General features: G+C 43.4%; 1 protein-coding gene across 1 annotated transcript in view; it reads left to right on the forward strand.

Moving 5' to 3' along the window:
- FAM107B (family with sequence similarity 107 member B) overlaps window positions 1-19,207 on the forward strand; it is a 225,762-nt gene that overhangs the window by 65,900 nt on the left and 140,655 nt on the right. Inside the window, exon 2 of the mRNA XM_007196443.2 lies at window positions 14,666-14,726. Within this exon, the coding sequence (XP_007196505.1) occupies window positions 14,666-14,726 (61 nt within the window). The remainder of the gene's footprint in view (window positions 1-14,665; window positions 14,727-19,207) is intronic.

A 19,207-nucleotide genomic window follows, 5' to 3' on the forward strand; every position in this document is an offset into this window, starting at 1 on the left:
CCCTGCCTTTCCTCATATTGTCTCTTTAGTCTGGAACTACGAATGCCTTCCTCCCATCTCTTCCTGCTCACAGTATGCCCAGTTTCCATGCTCCCAATCAAACCTATTTCTGTCATCAAGATTTTCTTAGTCCCTCAAAGAGATGTGGTTGTATCCTTCTCAGAACCTCCACAGCATGTGCTCCTGCCTCTTTCATGGTCATCAGATCTACTGGGACCACTGGAGAGTTTGTTATGGTAAACACAGGCAGACACAGACTGATGGATAGTTTGAATTCCAGTTGATAAAAGGCTTAAGACATCAATCAGCTCCCTGTGATGTAACTTACCACAGCTGGGTTGAGTTGCTAGATTTCTCCAAAACAACAGAGGGCCTCGGGGAAGACTGGCTGCCTCAAGGTGAGTTTTGTATAGTTCTTCATAGCCCTGCTGTGTGTTGAATGGTTTCTAGCTCTAAGACCTATAACTCTATGAACAACTTCTATTTGTTACTGCTCATAAAAGTCACGGGCCAATATTTTATTTTCACCTGGCACATAAAGGATGAGCGAGGTTAATTGAATAACCTAGGCTCATGCAGCAAGGCAACACTCGTTCTCAAACCAGACTTGAGGTAATTGAAGCTCAGAGTCTCACTGCCTCACCTTCTTTTGTTGATCAATTACATACAGCAAAGGTGAGATGATAATTTATCATCTAAATCGACACTTTTGTGTGTGAAAGGGGACACTGTTAATCATTCTGGAACGACAGGCATAAACCATGATATATGGGTACTTCAGGCGTAGGGGAAAAGTAAGGTAGTTGTTTATTTTTTTTAATGAGGTCATCAACAGACCTTAAATTTGGATTCTTCAAAATTTATGGGGTACTCTAAATTTACAAGCATTTGTATTGCTTGCCACTCATAAAAACCCTCCTGTGTGGTTAGGTTGGCTGCCCTTCTGCCCTTGTAGCCAAAGGAAGCATATGGCGAAGCTGCCCAGCCCAGCCCCAGTGTGGTTAATCATGAGTGGAACAGGTTTTTTTTTCAGTTTTTGGCTACGCTGCGAGGCTTGTGGGACCTTGGTTCCCCAACCAGGGATGGAACCGGGTCCCCTGCAGTGAAAGCTCGGAGTCCTAACCACTGGACCACCAGGAAATTCCCTGGAACAGTCTTAAATTTCAAATTTCACCCCTCCCATTAACACTCCAATCTCTACTACCTTCTCAAATCGATAATTATTAGGTTGTTCAAAGGGAGCCAGAAGTCTCTACGGAAGCAAACCTTTGGAGTGCCCTGGGTATATCTTATTTTGCTGCCCTTCCCACTTCTTTCTAATCTCTGAGCAAACCGTTAGCTGATGTCTGATGCCACCACACAGAACCAAAAGAGGACTCCTGTAAGGTTGGTGCCCCAGCCGATTTCTCACTCTGTGGATATAATAACAGAGAGTACACCAAAATTGCAGGATGGCTCTTTGCCTCCAACCTGTAATTGTCTCTCATTTACCAAGCAACCCTCTGGTCCTGGCCGTGAATTGTCTGTTCCTAGAAAAGGTGATGCAGTAGAATAAAGAGCAGTGGGTGTTGGATATAGACTTGGGTTTGAATCCAGTGCGAACTACTACCACTAGCTGCAAAATGAGGAAAACCATGCCTCATTCACAGAGGTTTTCATGAAGTGTAAATTCAATAGTATATGTAAGGCTTTCAGCTCTCATCTTGGGCTCATAGCGAGCCTTGGTTATCACTGTTGAAGCCTTTGACCCCAAAGCAGCAGACTCACCACTCAGCGTGAGTCAGCGGGTGAGGGAACTGTACCCACAGCGTAACCTGGGGGATGCAGACCTGGTACTTGATCTTGCCTCGGGCTTTCTCCACTCGGTTTTGTTTTGTTTTTTTTTTTGGAGACATGGAGTTTGGAGGAATAAGCTAGAATAGAATATAAACTCAGAGTACTCATTTTCCCTTTGCTCTTAGCTATTGAGATTATATTTTATAAATCCCCCAAATAAAATATATAGTCTGACCATACAAAAAAAGTTGTAACTGACACTGTCTCATAAGATCCAGAAAGGGTGGTTTCCTTACTCATTGTGCTTTTCATGTAGCAAGCGATGAAAATAAGTGAGTGTGTGGAATAATAAATAAATAAATAAATAAGTCTGTGGAATAAATGAGTGAATGAATGAGATACCATCACTACCATCACTGGTGTGGACATATTTATACATTTATATGTACAATTATATGTGTTTATATTTATACAAATATAAATATTTTTATACATTACATAAATTTATAAAAATATAAATATACACTTGCATAGTTTTTAGATACACGTACATAATTTTTGCATCCTGCTCTCCCTGATATATTTGCTATTTGCTCTATCAGTCAAGGTCCCAACAGGAAACAGATGGCCCTCGAATTAGAATAATTCAAGAAGAGCTTACTAAGGCGACTGTTTATGAAAGTGTGGGTGGGCTGGAGAGGAACCATAAAGAACACTAGTGACAGTGGAAGGGCTGTTACTAGTCCTAGGCCTTAAGGGGTGAGGGCGGGAGGAAGCCGCCACCGGAACCTGGATAAAAGAGCATTTCCCGAGAAGGCTGTCTTGATAGGAGGTCAGTGGGGTGAGCGCCTGGACCGCACTGTCCTCCCTCCCTTTGATCTCCTGCACGTGGACCGAGCCCAGTGGGAAGTCAGAGCCCCGGGGAACCCATGATATAGTTATCAAGGAGGGAAGGAAGGGGGAGGGGGAGGAGAGGAGGCGGCACGTGGGAGACACTGGGTTCGCGCTATGTCTGAGATCCAAGGTACATTTTTTAAAGAGGAAATTAAAAACGAAAACTGTTACTAGAGTCTTGGTTTCTTGCAGTGGTTCCCTGCCTGGAATTCCGCCACCTCCCCCTCTGGCACTTGGGTGTCATCTCCCCTAAGTCTTCTTCCTTCCACTGGCCCCTCATCACCTGCAGGCGCCTGAGCGCCTTCCTCTTTGCTCTCCCCTGGCACTTCTGACGTTCTAATGACTGGTTTCCTTCTCCAGGGGACTGGGGTTTGGTCCTCCTCGTCTCTCCCACACCCAGCCTAGCGGCAGGTGCACAGTAGATGCTCCGTCACTGTTGGTTTGGATGACTAAGTTTCCCACGAAAAGGAAGCAAGCTTGCCATTCAGCTACTACACCTGGTTCCCTTGGTTTTCTAGATTAAAGCCTAGAACGGCCGCCTTCCCTGTAAGCGCGTCTCTTCTTCCTTAGAAGGGCAGGCAAGTGAAGACCGCCGAGAGAAAGGGGTGAAGCCGAGCATCTGGAGGTCGGCAGCGCCCGGAGCCTGGGACCAGCAGGAAGATGGGTGGAGAGGGGCGCTCAGATCCGCAGCCACGTCTGGAGAAAGGAAGCTCCGGTTATTAATTCCTGGTAAAGGAACTTGGGGCATCGCTTAAACTAACACTCGAATTCCCAGTAACCCCCTTCTCTTTCTGGAAGCCCTGACACAAGAGACACTGAAGAAAACAGCAGATCTCCTGATACGAAGGTCAGAGGGGCCGGCAGGACGCTGGGGAGGCTGAGCTGCCGAAGCATCTCTTCCCCAGCTTTACTCTCTTCTGTTGCTTAGTTCGCTTTTGGTCGGTGGTGTGTGGTGTGTATGTGTGTTTGCTTGTGTACGTACATGCATGTGTGTGTGCTCGTGTGTGCATAGGTATTTGTGAATATGTGCATATCCCTGTGTGTGTTTGTACGTGTTTATGTGTATATGTGGGTGCTTGTGTGTATGTGTTTGCATGTGTGTGTCTGATTTAGGTATGTGTGTGTGTCTGTGTGTGTGTTTGTGTATATATGTATGTGTGTTCGTGTGCATTTGTGTATGTGTGTACATGTGTTCATGTCCTTTTGTGTGTATATGTGTTTGAGTGTGTGTGTTTGTGTGTGTGTATGTGTATGTGTGCCTGTTTATGTGTGTGTGTATATATGTCTGTGTGCATATGTGTGTGTTTATATATGTGTGTATCTGTGTTTATGTGTTTGTATATTTGTATACGTGTGTGTATACGTGTGTATTTATATGTGTGCATCTGTGTTTATGAGTGTTTGTATACGTGTGTGTATACGTGTGTGTTTATATGTGTGCATCTGTGTTTATGAGTGTTTGTATATTTGTATATGCGTGTGTGTGTTTACGCGTATGCCTAAGTCTGTGTATGTGTGTGTGTATATATGTTTATGTGTACGTGTGTGTATGTATGCGTTTTTGTGGATGTGTTTATGCGTGTTTGTGTGTGCACATGTGTGTGTATAAGTTACTGGACCCTTATGCTCTAGGAGTAGTTCTAGCCCACTCTCTGCAGGAGCTAAAATTGGGCAGAGAAGCATTTCTAGGCAGAAAGAGAAGGCAAATGAGAGAGAAGGGCTCTGGGCAGCACTTTCATTAGAACCTGCCCCTCCCCTGCCACACCTGTGAATTTGCTGAATTTTCCCGTGTGCTCCAGGCAGACTTGAAATCGTCTGGTGAGGTTAGCCCACAAACCGTAAATATTTGCTGAGCGATCACTGTGTGCTGGTGACAGAATTCTCTTGGTTGTGTTGGGTTTGTATTTGCACAGAACTGCCTGGGTTCTGTTGAGGCGAAAAGATAAATACTGACCTTTATAATTATCTCTTTCCAAACAACAACAACGTTAACCCTTCTGTCATTGGAAAGAGCTCGGCATGCTTTCCCTGCTCCCTCCCTCGTTTAATCTGGAAGCATGGCGGGCTGTGAGGTTGTGAAGGGCTGCTCCTTGTTAAGGAGAAAATAAAGCCCATAGAAGTATGGACTTGGTCAGGTTCACATAATTATGTGGGATTGGAAGGTGGCTCTTCGGACTCTTTTCCGTCAGATGTCATTGCCTTTCTAAAATGATGTTGACAAGGATTCGTGGAAGGACATTTTTAAAAAATCCTTTTACAGGTAATGCAGCCTGAATGATGAGAGCTATATGCTGACACAGGGAAATCCTTAATCCTCTCTAGTAAGCTTTGCCAGGCTTTTCTGAGCATAAAGCTTCTGTGAGGGAAATTCCTGAAAAACAATGAGTTCCACGGCACTACTGTAATTAGAAGAGCTTCCACAATTAATATTCAAAAATGATGTTGCTTTAAGAGATGTGCTTAGTCAGGACCCTTTATGTTGAGGAGCCCAGGAGAGGGCTGGACAGCTGGTGGCTGGCTTCCTTCCACCCCCCTCCCATTCTCTAGGTGGCATTAAGTAACTTCAGTTTAGCACTTTTTCCCCAGGATGAATTGACACAATATTTTAAGTTCATTTGAGCAATTTATAAATAGTACTCTATGTCAAGTCAAACTTCAGGAAAAGAGGTTGAGTTTCATGACCTTGAGTCTAAACTTCCTACTGCAGTTTCAGCTTCAGCTAGGACTAGAAAAATTTAGGTTTACCAAAAAAAAGAAAAAAGAAAAGAAAAAAAATCCACCTTCAAATTTCCATTTATTCTGGAAGGTTCTACAGGAAACCAAAAGAGTTGTTGGGTGTCACCGCTGAGGGGTGTAATTTCTTACAGACATAATTCCAGCTTCCACAAATGTCGTGGCTTAGAATAAGTTCTGGAAGTGAGATTGGTCAGGATATGGGACCGAGAACTCAGAAGTCACCTCCAGAATTCTTATGGAAGCCCCAAGACAATGTTTGTGCTGGTGCAACTTGGGTATCTGGCCAAAGCTCTCCCTGCTTTTTGATCCCTGACCAAAGACCACCTATTTTCTGATCCCTCTGCCTGATCTCTGAGGGATGGATGGCGCAAAGTGGGAAGTGTTCCTTTAATGACTAGTGAACAGAGGGTCTGGCCTTGCACTTCTTTACAGCTGTGTGACTGTGGTGTTTATAGTCTTCATGTGGGAAATGAGGGGGTGAACTAAGAAGAAAGAAATATATATGTATATCCATCTCTGTCCCTGGTTCCTGACACAGAGCTCCTAAGATCCTTGTAAACAGGGGTCCGGGGAGAATCTTAGTTGATCTTTGACCTGGGTGCTTCACACAGAGCTCCTAAAGCCTTGTAATTCCTAAGTGATAAGATAATCGGACAGAGTTCCTAAATCCTTTGGAATTTCCTGGGTGATAGGAGTGTCTTTTGTTCTAATGAGGTGACTCTGTGAGCTCCTGGATGGGGGCTGGTCACCAGAAAGACTAAGGCATGATTAGAAGCTTGACACGTTCAGGCCCACCCTCCTTTCTTCAGAGAGGGGAGAGGGGCTGGAAATGGAGTTAATAATCATGCTTGTATGAGGAAGCCTCCATAAACATGCCAAAGTGTGGGTTTTGGAAAGCTTTTGGTTAGAGAACACATCTCCACATCGCCACACCGTAACCATGGGAACAGAAGCTCCTGCACCCAGGACCCTTCATCTGGTCGGGTGTATCCTTTGATATATCTCTTGTAATATATCAGCAGTAGTAAGTGGACTGTTTTCCTGGTTTCTGGGAGACACTATCAAATTAGTGAACCCAAGGAGGGGGTTGTGGGAACCTCTGATTTGTAGCCAAGTTGCACAGCAGTCATGGGGAAACTTGGGACGCACTGCTTGCAGCTGGTGTCTGAAGTGGGAGGCGGTCCTGTGGGGCTGAGCCTTTAACCTGAGGGGTCAGTGCTAACTCTGGTTAATATCAGAATTGAATTGAATTGTGGACACCCAGCTGGCATTGGAGAATTGTTCAGTGTGGGGAAAAAGTCGAGTGTCAGAAGCATGGTGAGGGTGAGTAGAGGAAAGCAGTGCATTTTTCCAGGACGTGGGGATACCGGCTTTGCCCACCATACACAATTATTGAGGGAGTCATGTGAAATCACATAAGACAGCACTTTACAAATGGAGACGTACTAGACAGAGATGAGGTATTACTAATTTTGTGAACCAATATGGAACCCAGATAAAAAACTGGTGCCCCAGTTTCCAGCAAAATCTCTTCTTCTCTTGTTCACCAGGTATGGATGAAATCCTTTCGGCACAGTCTCTCTCCCACTTGCATTGTCTTCCAGGGACATCTGGCAGTGTGCCCTGCAGGGCTTCAGCCGTGTCTGGCCTCCTGGAGCATTGGTTTTATGCAAATAAAGAGTTGGGCAGAAACATTCATTTTTTTTAAGATCATAAATGCATTTAATTTGACTCCCAGGAAGAAAACAGAGTTGGGAAACGTATATGAAGTGATATTTGCTATGCCTTTTTTTTGAAGTATAGTTGATTTACAATGTTGTGTTAGTTTCAGGTATACAGCAAAGTGATTCTGTTATACACATAATATATATATTATATATATACATATATTCCTTTTCAGATTCTTTTCCCTTATAGATTATTATACAATATTGAGTATAGGTCCCCGTTCTATACAGTAGGTCTTTGTTGGTTATCTATTTTATATATAGCAGTACACATATGTTAATCCCAAACTTCTAATTTATCCCTCCTCCCGCTTTCCCCTTGATAACCATAAATTTGTTTTCTATGTCTGTGAGTCTATTTCTGGTTGGAAATATTCTTCTTTAAATAACATTATTCATTCATTCATTCATTCAACCCATGTTTATAGAGTGCATATGGAGTAGAATTAGATATAAAAGTAGCTGAAGAGTCGTGATTCTCTCTCACCACTTATTCACGATCTGTAACACAAATCTATGTGCAGGATATATAATAATCCTCAGCTGATCAGGATCTTAGTCTGTTCAGGCTGCTGTAACAAACTACCATAGACTTGAGGGCTTAAACAACAACCATTTATTTCTCACAGTTCTGGAGGCTGGGAAGTCCAAGATCAAGGTGCTAACCGATTCAGTGTCTGGTGAGAGCCCACTTCCTTGTTCATCAATGACCATCTTCTCACTGTGTCCTCACATGGAGAAGGGGCTAGAGAGCTCTCTGGGGTCTCTTTTATAAGGACACTGATCCCATTCATGAGGGTTCCACCCTCATGACCCTAATCACCCCCAAAGACCCCACCTCTTATACTATCACATTGGGAATTAGGATTTCAACATATGAATTTGGAGGGGTGGGGGCAGGGAGATATAAACATTCAGTCCACAGCAATCAGTATAGGCAACTAATCTTACCCCTTCCATTCCCCAGTAGTTTGGCAGTTTATTTTAATTCAAATATTTTTGCAGTCATTATGTAACTTGAAAGTTTGGACCAGCATGTTGAATTACAGCCATAAAGATTGTGTCAGACTTTTCTATGCCGCTGGTTCTGAAATTTCCACCATGTGATAAATGTTTTGTTCTGTGGTTTTCTTGACCTCAGACTCTCTAAACCTTGAAGCACACAATGGTGTGTCTTTGAAATGTTCTTCCCTAGCTAAGAGTAATAATCACTCATTCCTTTGTAAAACCATATTATGTCTTCTTTACCCAAAGTTCTCTTCTGTTAGTCCCATCACTAAGGATAGCTATTCAATAACTAGCTGTTCTTTCCACTTACACTTAAATTAAAAAAAAAATAACATCAGCAAGGAGCAAACTTGAAGGAAGGCATCATAGTATTGCTGAGAGAGCTGGGGTTCTGACCCAGGAAGATGGTGTGACTCTTGCCCCACCTAAAAGCATGCACCTTTAGTCAAAATCTTCAACCCTCCAGGGACCCTTCTGCATAATGGGGACACAAGTATCAACATTGCGGTTTCCCCGACAGTGCTTTTCAACCTTGCCTACAGGGTACCTCTATGTCAGGGTTCCCGCTTCCAAACTTCCTTGACATTCCGTGTTCATCCTAAACATTTAGGTCTGTTCTACTTACCCTTCCGCAATGTAATCAGATTTGTTTTAATGTACAAATAGTGTTTTTCCTCCCAAATCTTTGCGTGAAACTGATGCTCCAGAGAGAGGCTTTACATACCTCTAGCATATTACAGCATACCTCTGGGATGTACCTATACTTTAGAAGTGTGGTTGTTAAGATGATATTCAGGGCTGAAAATACTCAGCAAGTATGCATCAGTAAGAACAATATTCGCTGTTTAAAATGCTGGAGAGGGTGTGGAGAAAAGGGAACCCTCCTGCACTTCTGGTGGGAATGTAAGTTAGTGCAGCCACTGTGGAAAACAGTATGGAGGATCCTCAGAAAATTAAAAATAGACCACATGATCTTGCAATCCCACTCCTGGGCCTATACCTGGACAAAACTATAATTCAGAAAGATACATGCACCCCTATGTTCATAGCAGCACTATTCACAATAGCCAAGACATGGAAACAACCTAAATGCCCATCAATGGATGAATGGATAAAGAAGATGTGGTACACATATACAATGGAATACTACTCAGCCATAAAAAAGAGCAAAATAATGCCATTTGCAGCAACATGGATGCAACTAGAGGTTTTCATATGAAATGAACTAAGTCAGAAAGAGAAAGACAAATACCATATGATATCATTTATATGTCGAATCTAAAATATGACACAAATGAACCTATCTACAAAACAGAAACAGACTCACAGACATAGAGAACAGACTGGTGGTTGCCAAGGACTGGGGGGAAGGGAGAGGGATGGACTGAGAATTTGGGGTTGGTCGACGCACACCATTACATTTAGAATGGATAAACAACGAGGTCCTACTGTATAGCACAGGGAATATATCCAATCTCCTGGGGTAAACCATAAAGGAAAAGAATATTTTAAAAAAAGAATGTATATATGTGTAAAATTGAGTCACTTTGCTGTCCAGCAGAGATTGGTATAACACTGTAAATCAACTATACTTCAATAAAAATAAATAAATAAATATTGGCTGTTAAAATATTAAAAACACCTTTGTTTCAACTGGTAAATAACTGCTCCCCAAGCCCTTGAGTGGCATCCATTTCCCACATCACTCCTCTTCCCCACCCCTGAACTCTGCGTGGTCCAGGAAGTAAAGAGTTAATGCCTGTACTCCAGGGACCTCTGGGAGCCTCCACAATCTGATTAGTTGGTGGCCTGTACCATACAGGCTGTTAACTATTTTGAATATCATGCCATGTTACATGTAACCTACATGAAGCTGCTGGCACAGGCTAGCCACTAAATAAGCGGTAGGTATTTTTAGTCCTGTGGCTTTGGAGAATTGTCCACTTGGAGTCTATATTTTGAACAGCAGCGTAGCCGGCATCCTTCCTTCCCTTGGGGAACTGCACCTTCCCCATTCTCTGAGGTTCTGGTGAGGCTTCCAACTGCAGCACCCCGTCCCTCCGGTGGCTCACGGGATGGGCAGTGATGTAGGTCTGGAAGATCAGGGTCCCCATTCCCTGACAGGCATGTGCACATGACCCAAGATAGAGCAATAGGAAGTTTCCCCTAGAACTCTACACAGTCGTCCCTCAGTATCCACGGGGGGATTGGTTCCAGGACCCCCCTGACCCCCACAGATGCTCAAGTCCCTTATATAAAAAGGTTTCTGAAATTCGATCTGCAGGTGGTTGAATCCACTGATACGGAGGGCTGACTGCATTATGAATGCAGGGCCTGAAACGCTCCTTGTGCCCCTCTGAAACATGAGCTGAAAGAATGTGGCCCCAGAGCTCCTGTCTGTGCAATGGAGGAGGAGCCTGGGAAGTGACACACAGACAGAAACAGACAAACGGAGAGCCTGAGAGAAAGAGAGGACCCTGGTGATACTGTCTGAGTACCAGACCGAATTTTCATCCTTTACAACGGTGATTCTCAAGCTTGAGTGTGTATCAGCATCACTGGGAGCGCTAATAAGGAATCCAGACGCCCAGGGGTGTTGACGTGGGAAGGGGTTGGACCCTCTGTATTTGTGCCACGTTCTCCAGGTGATTGCATACACATGAAAGTTCGAGAACTACAGCTGTACAAAAGCATGCGATCCAATACACCTCCTCTTTCGCTGTAGCTACTTAGGTCTCCAGCAGGCAGACTGGGAAGAGCACCTAGGACTTTCTGGCACCACGCAGACAGGGACTAAAGCAAATTTCTGGTCAAGGTCCCGGTATCCCTGATCTTGGGTAGCTTAGTGAATTGCAGGTTTTACTCATGAGGAATATTCTCCATGGACCCGGTGGTGGCGGGAGCGAGATGTTGAAGTGGTTAAGATGGCTCCTCCCGTCTCTCTGGGCTCCCCTGCATCTACAGTTATCTGAAGGGCATTCCCTGAGCTGGAAGAAGTTAGGGGGCGACCTAAGCTATCAGGCGGTTGGCAGAGGAATGGGGAAATAAACAATAAACAAAAACTGAGTAAAGACAAGTTGCAGGACTCTGGGACACATGGTATCAGAGCCCTTTCTCTTCCTTTTGCCTTTGCTTCTCACCGCATGCTGGGTTCATTCTCTCTCTTTTTTTTTTTTAATTTTATTTATTTATTTATCTATTTATTTTTGGCTGTGTTGGGTCTTCGTTTCTGTGCGAGGGCTTTCTCTAGTTGCAGCAAGCGGGGTCCACTCTTCATCGCGGTGCGCGGGCCGCTCACTATCGCGGCCTCTCTTGTTGCGGAGCACAGGCTCCAGACGCGCAGGCTCAGTAGTTGTGGCTCACGGGCCTAGTTGCTCCGCGGCATGTGGGATCTTCCCAGACCAGGGCTCGAACCCGTGTCCCCTGCACTGGCAGGCAGACTCTCAACCACTGCACCACCAGGGAAGCCTGGGTTCGTTCTCTGGAGCCATCTCATGTGACGTGACTATCACTAGCTCTGGGGCGCCATCCTGAGGGCTTCAAGACTGTAGGACATCCACCAACCAAGCTGAGACGCCCCAGCCTCCTCTCTCTAACTAGCCTGAATTAGGTTATATCCTCTTGCCTGGGTTAACCCTTGTGGCCAGGGGATGGCAGCTTTTACCAGAAGCGGGTGGGTGGCTGCTGGGTGGGTAGACAAGAGCCACCCCATCTCATATTAATAGTGAGTCATGTGGTATTCTTATATCCATCACCTCATTTGATCTTCACAGCAACCCCACAAAAACATAAACTATTACATTTATTAGCGTTGATGAGGAAACTGAGGCTCACAGAGTTCCTACATGGCAGAGCAGGATTTGAATCCTGGCTGTATTTTTTCTTTTTCTTTTTCTTTTTTTTTGCACCACGCAGCATGTGGGATCTTACTTCTCAAACCAGGGATCAAACTCATGCCCCCTGCCCTGGAAGCACAGATTCTTAACCACTGGACCACCAGGGAAGTCCTGGCTGTATTTTTAAAAAGAAAAAGAAATATAATTGCTCACTTAGGCCAAAAAGTCCACGGTTAAGCTCTCTTCAGGCATGGCTGGATCAGGGGCTCTAATGATATCATCAGGACTCAGTATCAGTCCATCTCTTGGCTCTGCCTTCCTTTGTGTGGGCTTCTGTCCCAGCTGCATGTGACAGCAGCAGCCCAACCCTCACTCCACGGTTGTCTCAGGATTTGGGACCAGTGGGTAAGAATAGAAGCCTTATTCCTGGAAGTGCAGAGAAAATCTCTCATTAGCCCAGATTGGGTCACATGACCATTCTGCACCAATCACAGGGAAATGCAGCAGACTGATCGGTGCAGCCCCGGGTCACGTGACCACCCCTGGAGCGGTGAGGAGGGAGAGGTGTGTGTGTGTGTGTGTGTGTGTGTGTGTGTGTGTGTGTGTGGACTGAGGTGGTTTCATAGGAACCACAATTCACTAGGAGGGGGAAAGGATGAATTTAAAGAGGAAATCAGGACACACTTATTAGAAAGTGTGAGTGAATGCCAGGCAGCAACATCAACAGATGTCTACTACAGTTGGACTGTTGTCATTTTATTCTAGCTTTGCTGGGGAAAAGCCAGTAAGAACAAATTCAGCAAATCACAGACTTGCACTGAAGAGAAGAAACTCAAGAATCTACGGAGCTCAGCCTTTTTTCTCTAAATAGAACATGGTTTATACTATTGAAGACAGATGCTTGTTTATTCTATGCTGAGAGCTCTCTGGCCAGACAGATTCCAAATATCCTTCCATCTGCAGATCCTTCCAGGGCTTTGCAATTTTTACTAATTAATGAGAAGACTGGGGGAGGGGAAACTTAAAATGAAGTAATAAATATGCTTGGAAGAAAGTTAAAGGGCTGAGTTATTTCACAGTTCTGGAATTCAGAGCAATGAAAAAAGTAAACAGTCCTATTGGCTCAAAGGAGAATCCTTTCATCCATGAAACAACTTTATTTAGATTATTTTGGCGTGTTGAGAGACTTTCCCTGTGGCTATATTATAAAATAGCTCATGTTTTTATTCTATACTGTTCTATTGGGCCTTGTGAAACAAGAAATTATTTGCTGTGTTTAGTTGCTGTGTAATGGGGCTTTTCTATCATTTACATGTCCTTGGTATCAATTCACATCCTTTTTAAGAAATGTAATTGTGGAAGCAATTGTCATTAAAATTTCTTGTATAAAATCTAGATAATGGGACCGAAAGCCTGTTTGACCAAATTGCCTGTGTCAATACAATTTCATGGGTTTTAAAAGTAGGAAAAAATTTTGAAACTGGTCCCTGGTGGTAAACATTTGAAGATGATTTTTGATCTCTGAAAAAAAATTTGTTCCCCAAAACACAGGTGAAATCAATTCCTTTCTGAGTTGATACTGATGGTGATTTAATGAAACTAATCTTTATGAATTGAAAAGGATATTTATTTATCTTACTAACCAAGCTTGAGAGTCTGGTGGCTTCTCAGCCAGATGAGATATTACCTAGGAGCTGCACACTTAGAACAAATTGGGCATGGCTCCTATGATAAATAATACCAGTTTTTGAGTTCCATTGTTCCACTCTGGTTAGAGAGTCATTATCATTTATTGGACCCTACACCCATATGCTTTATTTTGGTCCAGAACGTCTTCCATTGCGCTAAATTCTTAGGAAGAACAAAGTATATGCAGAAAGGGTGCCAACCTAGGGAGGAAGCTGAGTAGGGAACTACCCACAGTATAATTCATTCATGAGATGTTAGAAGGAATCTTTCCTAAAGAGTAAGGTCCCACAGATTTAGTTCATACAGGAACTCAACAAATATTTGTTCAAAGAAGGAAAAAAATAAGTAAAGGTATCAGCATAAAATCACCTTACAGACAAAATTAGAAAAGCCCCACGTAGACATTCCTCTTAATTTACACCTCCCCACCCCGCCTCCCAGCTGGACCTACTTCGACCAATGCTATAGCAGTCAACATCGTCATTAAAGAATGTCATACCAGAACTCAGAGAAGAATGCGTTTGCTCACCTTCCCAGAGATAAAAATAACTGTGAGCCGGGATAGAATTTTCTAAGGCACACGAAATCAGCTTTTTCAATTGTGAAAAAGAAAACATAATTCTCTTCGTTGCATCCTGTGCACTTGCAGAAATTTTCTCTCACAGAGAAACCCACCACCACCGTGTTTAAGTAACTGATGTCCCCAAATGTATTAGTCACAGAGAACACCTGGGTTGCACAATTCCAGGGGCAACGGTCAGACGCTTCCACGTGAATGGCACCGTGGCGTTTGTAACCCAGCACCCACATAATTATTCTGCTCAGTAGCTACTGTTGAATTTGTTGCTTCTCTGAAGCCTCAGTTCATGAGGGCGTGGTCTAGTTTTTTTCAGAGCTTCATCTCATATTAATTAGTTGGTTTGCAAAAAGTGTTGCTGTAAATTAATGCATTGTTTTTCTTTTCTCCCTGTTTTTCTGGTCTGTGGGACTGGAATTCAGGAAGAAGAGGGATCCCCGAAAGAACCACAATGCCTCGGGTTGGAACGGAAGATGGCAGCAGGTAGAGTCCATTCAGGGCAGCGCCTCCTTTTCTGGGCTGCTATTGTTGACAGCAAGGCTCGCAGAATCTGAAAGCTCTGCAGATTGCAAAGGAAAATCTGTATGTTCCCAGTGATTGGAAACATGACTAGAGATGTCACTTGTGATGTATTCCAGGCACGACATCTGGACAATCTGGTCATGATGCAGAAAACAGCTTCTTTTCTTTTTCTTCTTCTTTCTTTTTATTGATTTCAGTTCTTGCTGAACACATACTTGCAATGAAGTAGATGATGATGATGAAGAAATTTCAAATTCAGTAATACTAAAATAAGTAGTGTAGTTTTTTACTGGAGTATTTATAATTACCTTGGAAAATGCTATCTAGATGCATTTGCTGTTTTTTTTATGTTACTGTATAGTTAAATATGCAGCTTTGCTAAAGCTATTTACCCCATAATAGGACTTCGATTAAGATAATATGGAAAGAAACAAATCATGAGTTTATAACTTAGCTTCTGCCTATGATCGGTAATGATAATGAGATGTAATGGTCATAAAGATAAACATTAGTTGAATGAACCTCATAATAATGAAAGCTAAATCTTAATACTCTCAGCTTCTATTTTCTGATGGCTTTAATTTGGTGTTTTATATGATAAGGGGTTAGAAGAGGGCTCCAGATGTGTTTGCTGCTCAAAGAGGGTCATGTTCTTGTAATTTAATGAAAATCAGGGAGCAGAATTAAGAAAATAAAAATGGTAACAAAAAGAATATGCACAGTGAGGGGGGGAAGTTGGCACCCTGCTCTGATTTACATGGAGGAGAGACAATTAGCAATTAACCAGCTCTAGCATCTCCCTCTACAGCCCTCCCAAGTGTCTACCCTCACCAGTAACAGACATTGCTTTAGTTTCAGGCCTCTTCTGATTCTCTCCCCTTGCAGATCTTTGCATGACTGGCTCCTTCTCTTCAAGTAGTTCTCAGCTGAAATGTACAGTCCCAGAAGCTACCTTGTCATTCCTTGAAATCACTCTTCATCCCATTGCCCGTTTTTATTTTTTCCACAACACTTATTAGGATCCCAAATCATCTTTCTGTTGATTGGTTTCTTTACTTATTGTCCTCTCAAGAGATTGTGGCGTAGGAGTTGGGTCTGGAAGGATAGATATGAAATCCATTTGTGAAGAGAGACACATTAGCTGGTGTGTTTATAAAGTGAAAACCAAATACTGTAAGTTGAATCCAAAGTGATATCTATTTGGAGTTCTGCCCATTTTTTGGCTGATGACCTGATCCTTTGGCATCTGTCACCTTATCCTGAGGTCTATAATTTATATTTGCAGGGGCCACCCAGGGGACAACGACGGGTTAATTGGGAGTGTATTGAAATTTTACCACCATTGTTACCTGTCCTTTGAGCTCTAATAATTCAGCATCTATGTACGTTTGAGGTTTTGTTTAATGTGACCTGCTGGTAATAGACAGAACCCTAATGCCTACTCAGAATCAGGTAGCATCCCCCCTTGACTTTATGGGTAATGTAGCTGAGCAGATAGAGTAGCCCATTTGTAACAAGTCCCTTTTAATGTGATACAGCATGGGTTGCTGTCAGCTGGTGCTCCGTTTCAGCAAGACCAGTGCCGGGAAGTTTCATTAGATGGATGAGGCTTACCTTTACCTCCAGCCTGCCCTGCTGGTGTCCTGCACCAGCTCAGTGGGGTTCCTCCTCACTACCTCATCCCCCAGTTTCTCTACCTTCAGAAGGACCTGCAGTCAGGCTCATACACCTCGGTGCATGTTAATTCACATCATTGTGTTGCTTCTTGTTCAACCTGTTGGTATTTTAAGCCACAAATCTACCTGTGGAATGAAAAAAATGTGGTGGCTGTTAAAGGGATTTTAAACACCAGCAAACAATTAAAGAAGAGGGGCATTTCTGGCTACAACCGCAATGCCTGGTTAGACACTTTCTCAACCTGAGCATTGGATGGCCCTGAGTTACGGGGCCACGCGACGAAGATTCCATCAGACTGTGTGTTCCTTCGGAGCAGGGATTATGTCTGTTTACAAGTGAGGCTAGATCCTTTATCAAAAGGTGCCATTTTAAAGAATTATTATATCCTTCTGATACAACATTCAAGGCAAAAGTAAAGAAGAGGATGGGAAGCTAAACTGGGGTTAAGCTTATCACTCTGCACAGAGACAAGGAAGAATGAAGTAATGGACCCATGAAAAATGGTGATGAGATGGAGGTATTATGGTGAAGAGGTTTCCATATACTTAAGAGATCCTTTGATGCGGCCATGATGTTCCTCATATAATAGAGAAAAAAAAACAGAGATGCTTTACTGATAGTGACAAGGAGGAGGCTATAATTCCAACCAGGGAGAACTCTACGTCAGCAAGAAGGCACAGTTAGAAGCCTGACAATGTGACCCAATAAGCCAGCTATTGCCAGGTGCTGAGGACAGGGAAAGAACTAGTCTACACGTTCTCACCTGGGTGTATGCCTTGTTTCTGAGCAGCTACTGTATCAGAGTTGTCAGATTTTTGGTCTGCGTGGCTCAGGCCCTCCTCTCTCTCAGGTCCTTCTTTCCCTGGATTATTGCTCTTTCCGTTTTGCTTCTCCATGGAATGTGCTCCTTTCCCAGAGCCGCCTGTGATTGCTCTGACTTTTTATGAGAAATTATATGATCAGCCTTCATTTAACCTCTTTTTATTCCACTGAAAGGCCCTTGGAACAAAGCAAGAATCACACATACATACGACAGCTTATAAAAGGCATCGATATTGAATAAGATTAAAACTGAACATTACTTTTCTTAGTACAGAGACTCAGGTTTATAGCTGACAGAAAAAAACAACAGATCCTGCTTAGGCTAATCTTATTTGTAGCCAAAGGAATAGATATTACGTAGTACCAGTTTTCTAGAAAGAGGGAGATGAGCAACTTTTCAGAGGTGGCCCATCATATCCTAATTTATTCATTCATTCATTCCCTTGTGGGCAGTGAGACCAATCAATGGGACAGCTATGCTTTCTTGAGAGAATTCTTTTTAAAAATTAATTGCATCCTTTCTGATGGCTATGTTTCCCCCCCCCCCAAAAAAAGTAATATGTGTTTAAAAAATGTTGGCTCTATCTTGCCACGTCTCTTGCCATGCATTGCTTTAGAAGCAAGCCAAGTACTTTCAAATGCTGAAACAATTTTAAATGTGTTTAAAATCCAGGAAGACTTTGTGGAATTCTTCTTATTATCTTTTAGTTTGCATTCACCCTGTGCTGTTAGGGCCCCAAGATTGCAACACTTTGTTCATAAGAGGCGAGAAACCGTTTTATGACTGTCAAAGAATTTCATCTGAATGTTCTCCTTCTGCTAAAGGTCACCGAGGGCCGAGTGGGCCCAGCACATTTTCAGAGGTGGCTGTCTGTGTCACCTGCACTTAGTCAAATTTTCATTTCCTGTGGTTTGTAGGTTATTCAAGTGTAAAGTAACGAACCCCAAACGGTTAAAGTTCTTTAACTAAAAATGGATGCGATGAGGGAAAAATATATGTATTTTTGTAACCCTGCTGGGGAAGTGAGACCAGGGTTCCACTCTGCAGCTTCTTAAGCGACGTGATGTTACTGTGTGTGTGAGGATTGGCCCCCCGAGGAGACTCAGAAGTCAGGCTTTCCGGCTGAGAGCCCTGGGAGGTGACGAAAATGAGACCGAGTCTCTGATAATTCAGACAAAATGTCTGCTTTTACTTTCATGTCATAGTAGAACAGTCCAAATGAGGCTTCTGCCCCAGCCAACTGTATTGCAGTCAAACTCCATTCTGATGGCGCCAAAAAGTTATCTTCCTGACTGATCTTTCTGAGGCTCCAGCCAATGACTAGACAATTGTTCAGGTAGGGAAGTGAGAAAACAGGAGGGTGGTGCACCTCCTTTATCCTGAATTTCCTTTCTTTCCGTTCTCTGAAACTTGGAACAGATCATCTGAGGATTCCTGGGAGGCCTTTTGTTAGAGAAAATGCTACCGGGGGTTGTAGATGACTTTCAGCAAAGTCCTGACCATTAAACTCCTTTATGGGACTTTGCTACCGTACTTTTATCTTAGTCTAAGGAGTCCCGCTATAACGGTGTCTACTTCAAATAATAGTGATTAGATGTTCACTATCACATACATTCTTCTGAAGCGATGGTGGCAGCGACCTGCTTGCTGCTGGAGGCCCATCAAAGGAACCAAGTCCTCTGAAGGTGACACATTCCCTATTCCGAGAACTAAAACCCCACTGGACAGGAGGCCACGGGCTCTAACATATATTCGCAGAGAGGAAGATGTTTCTAGAATTTACTTACAGATTCTGCATTATCAGGGTCAGTAGGAAAAAGTCAGGTTTTTTTTGCCTGGATTTTCTTCACCTGTGAAGTCAGTTGGACTTGCCCTAGAATCCGAGGAGATGTTTCTCTGGTGACTGGGATGGGAGGATGGGGCCGGGGGTATTGTTTGCCTC

The sequence above is a fragment of the Balaenoptera acutorostrata genome, chromosome 3 (assembly GCF_949987535.1).
Source record: "Balaenoptera acutorostrata chromosome 3, mBalAcu1.1, whole genome shotgun sequence".
In the NCBI taxonomy this organism is placed as follows: domain Eukaryota; kingdom Metazoa; phylum Chordata; class Mammalia; order Artiodactyla; family Balaenopteridae; genus Balaenoptera; species Balaenoptera acutorostrata.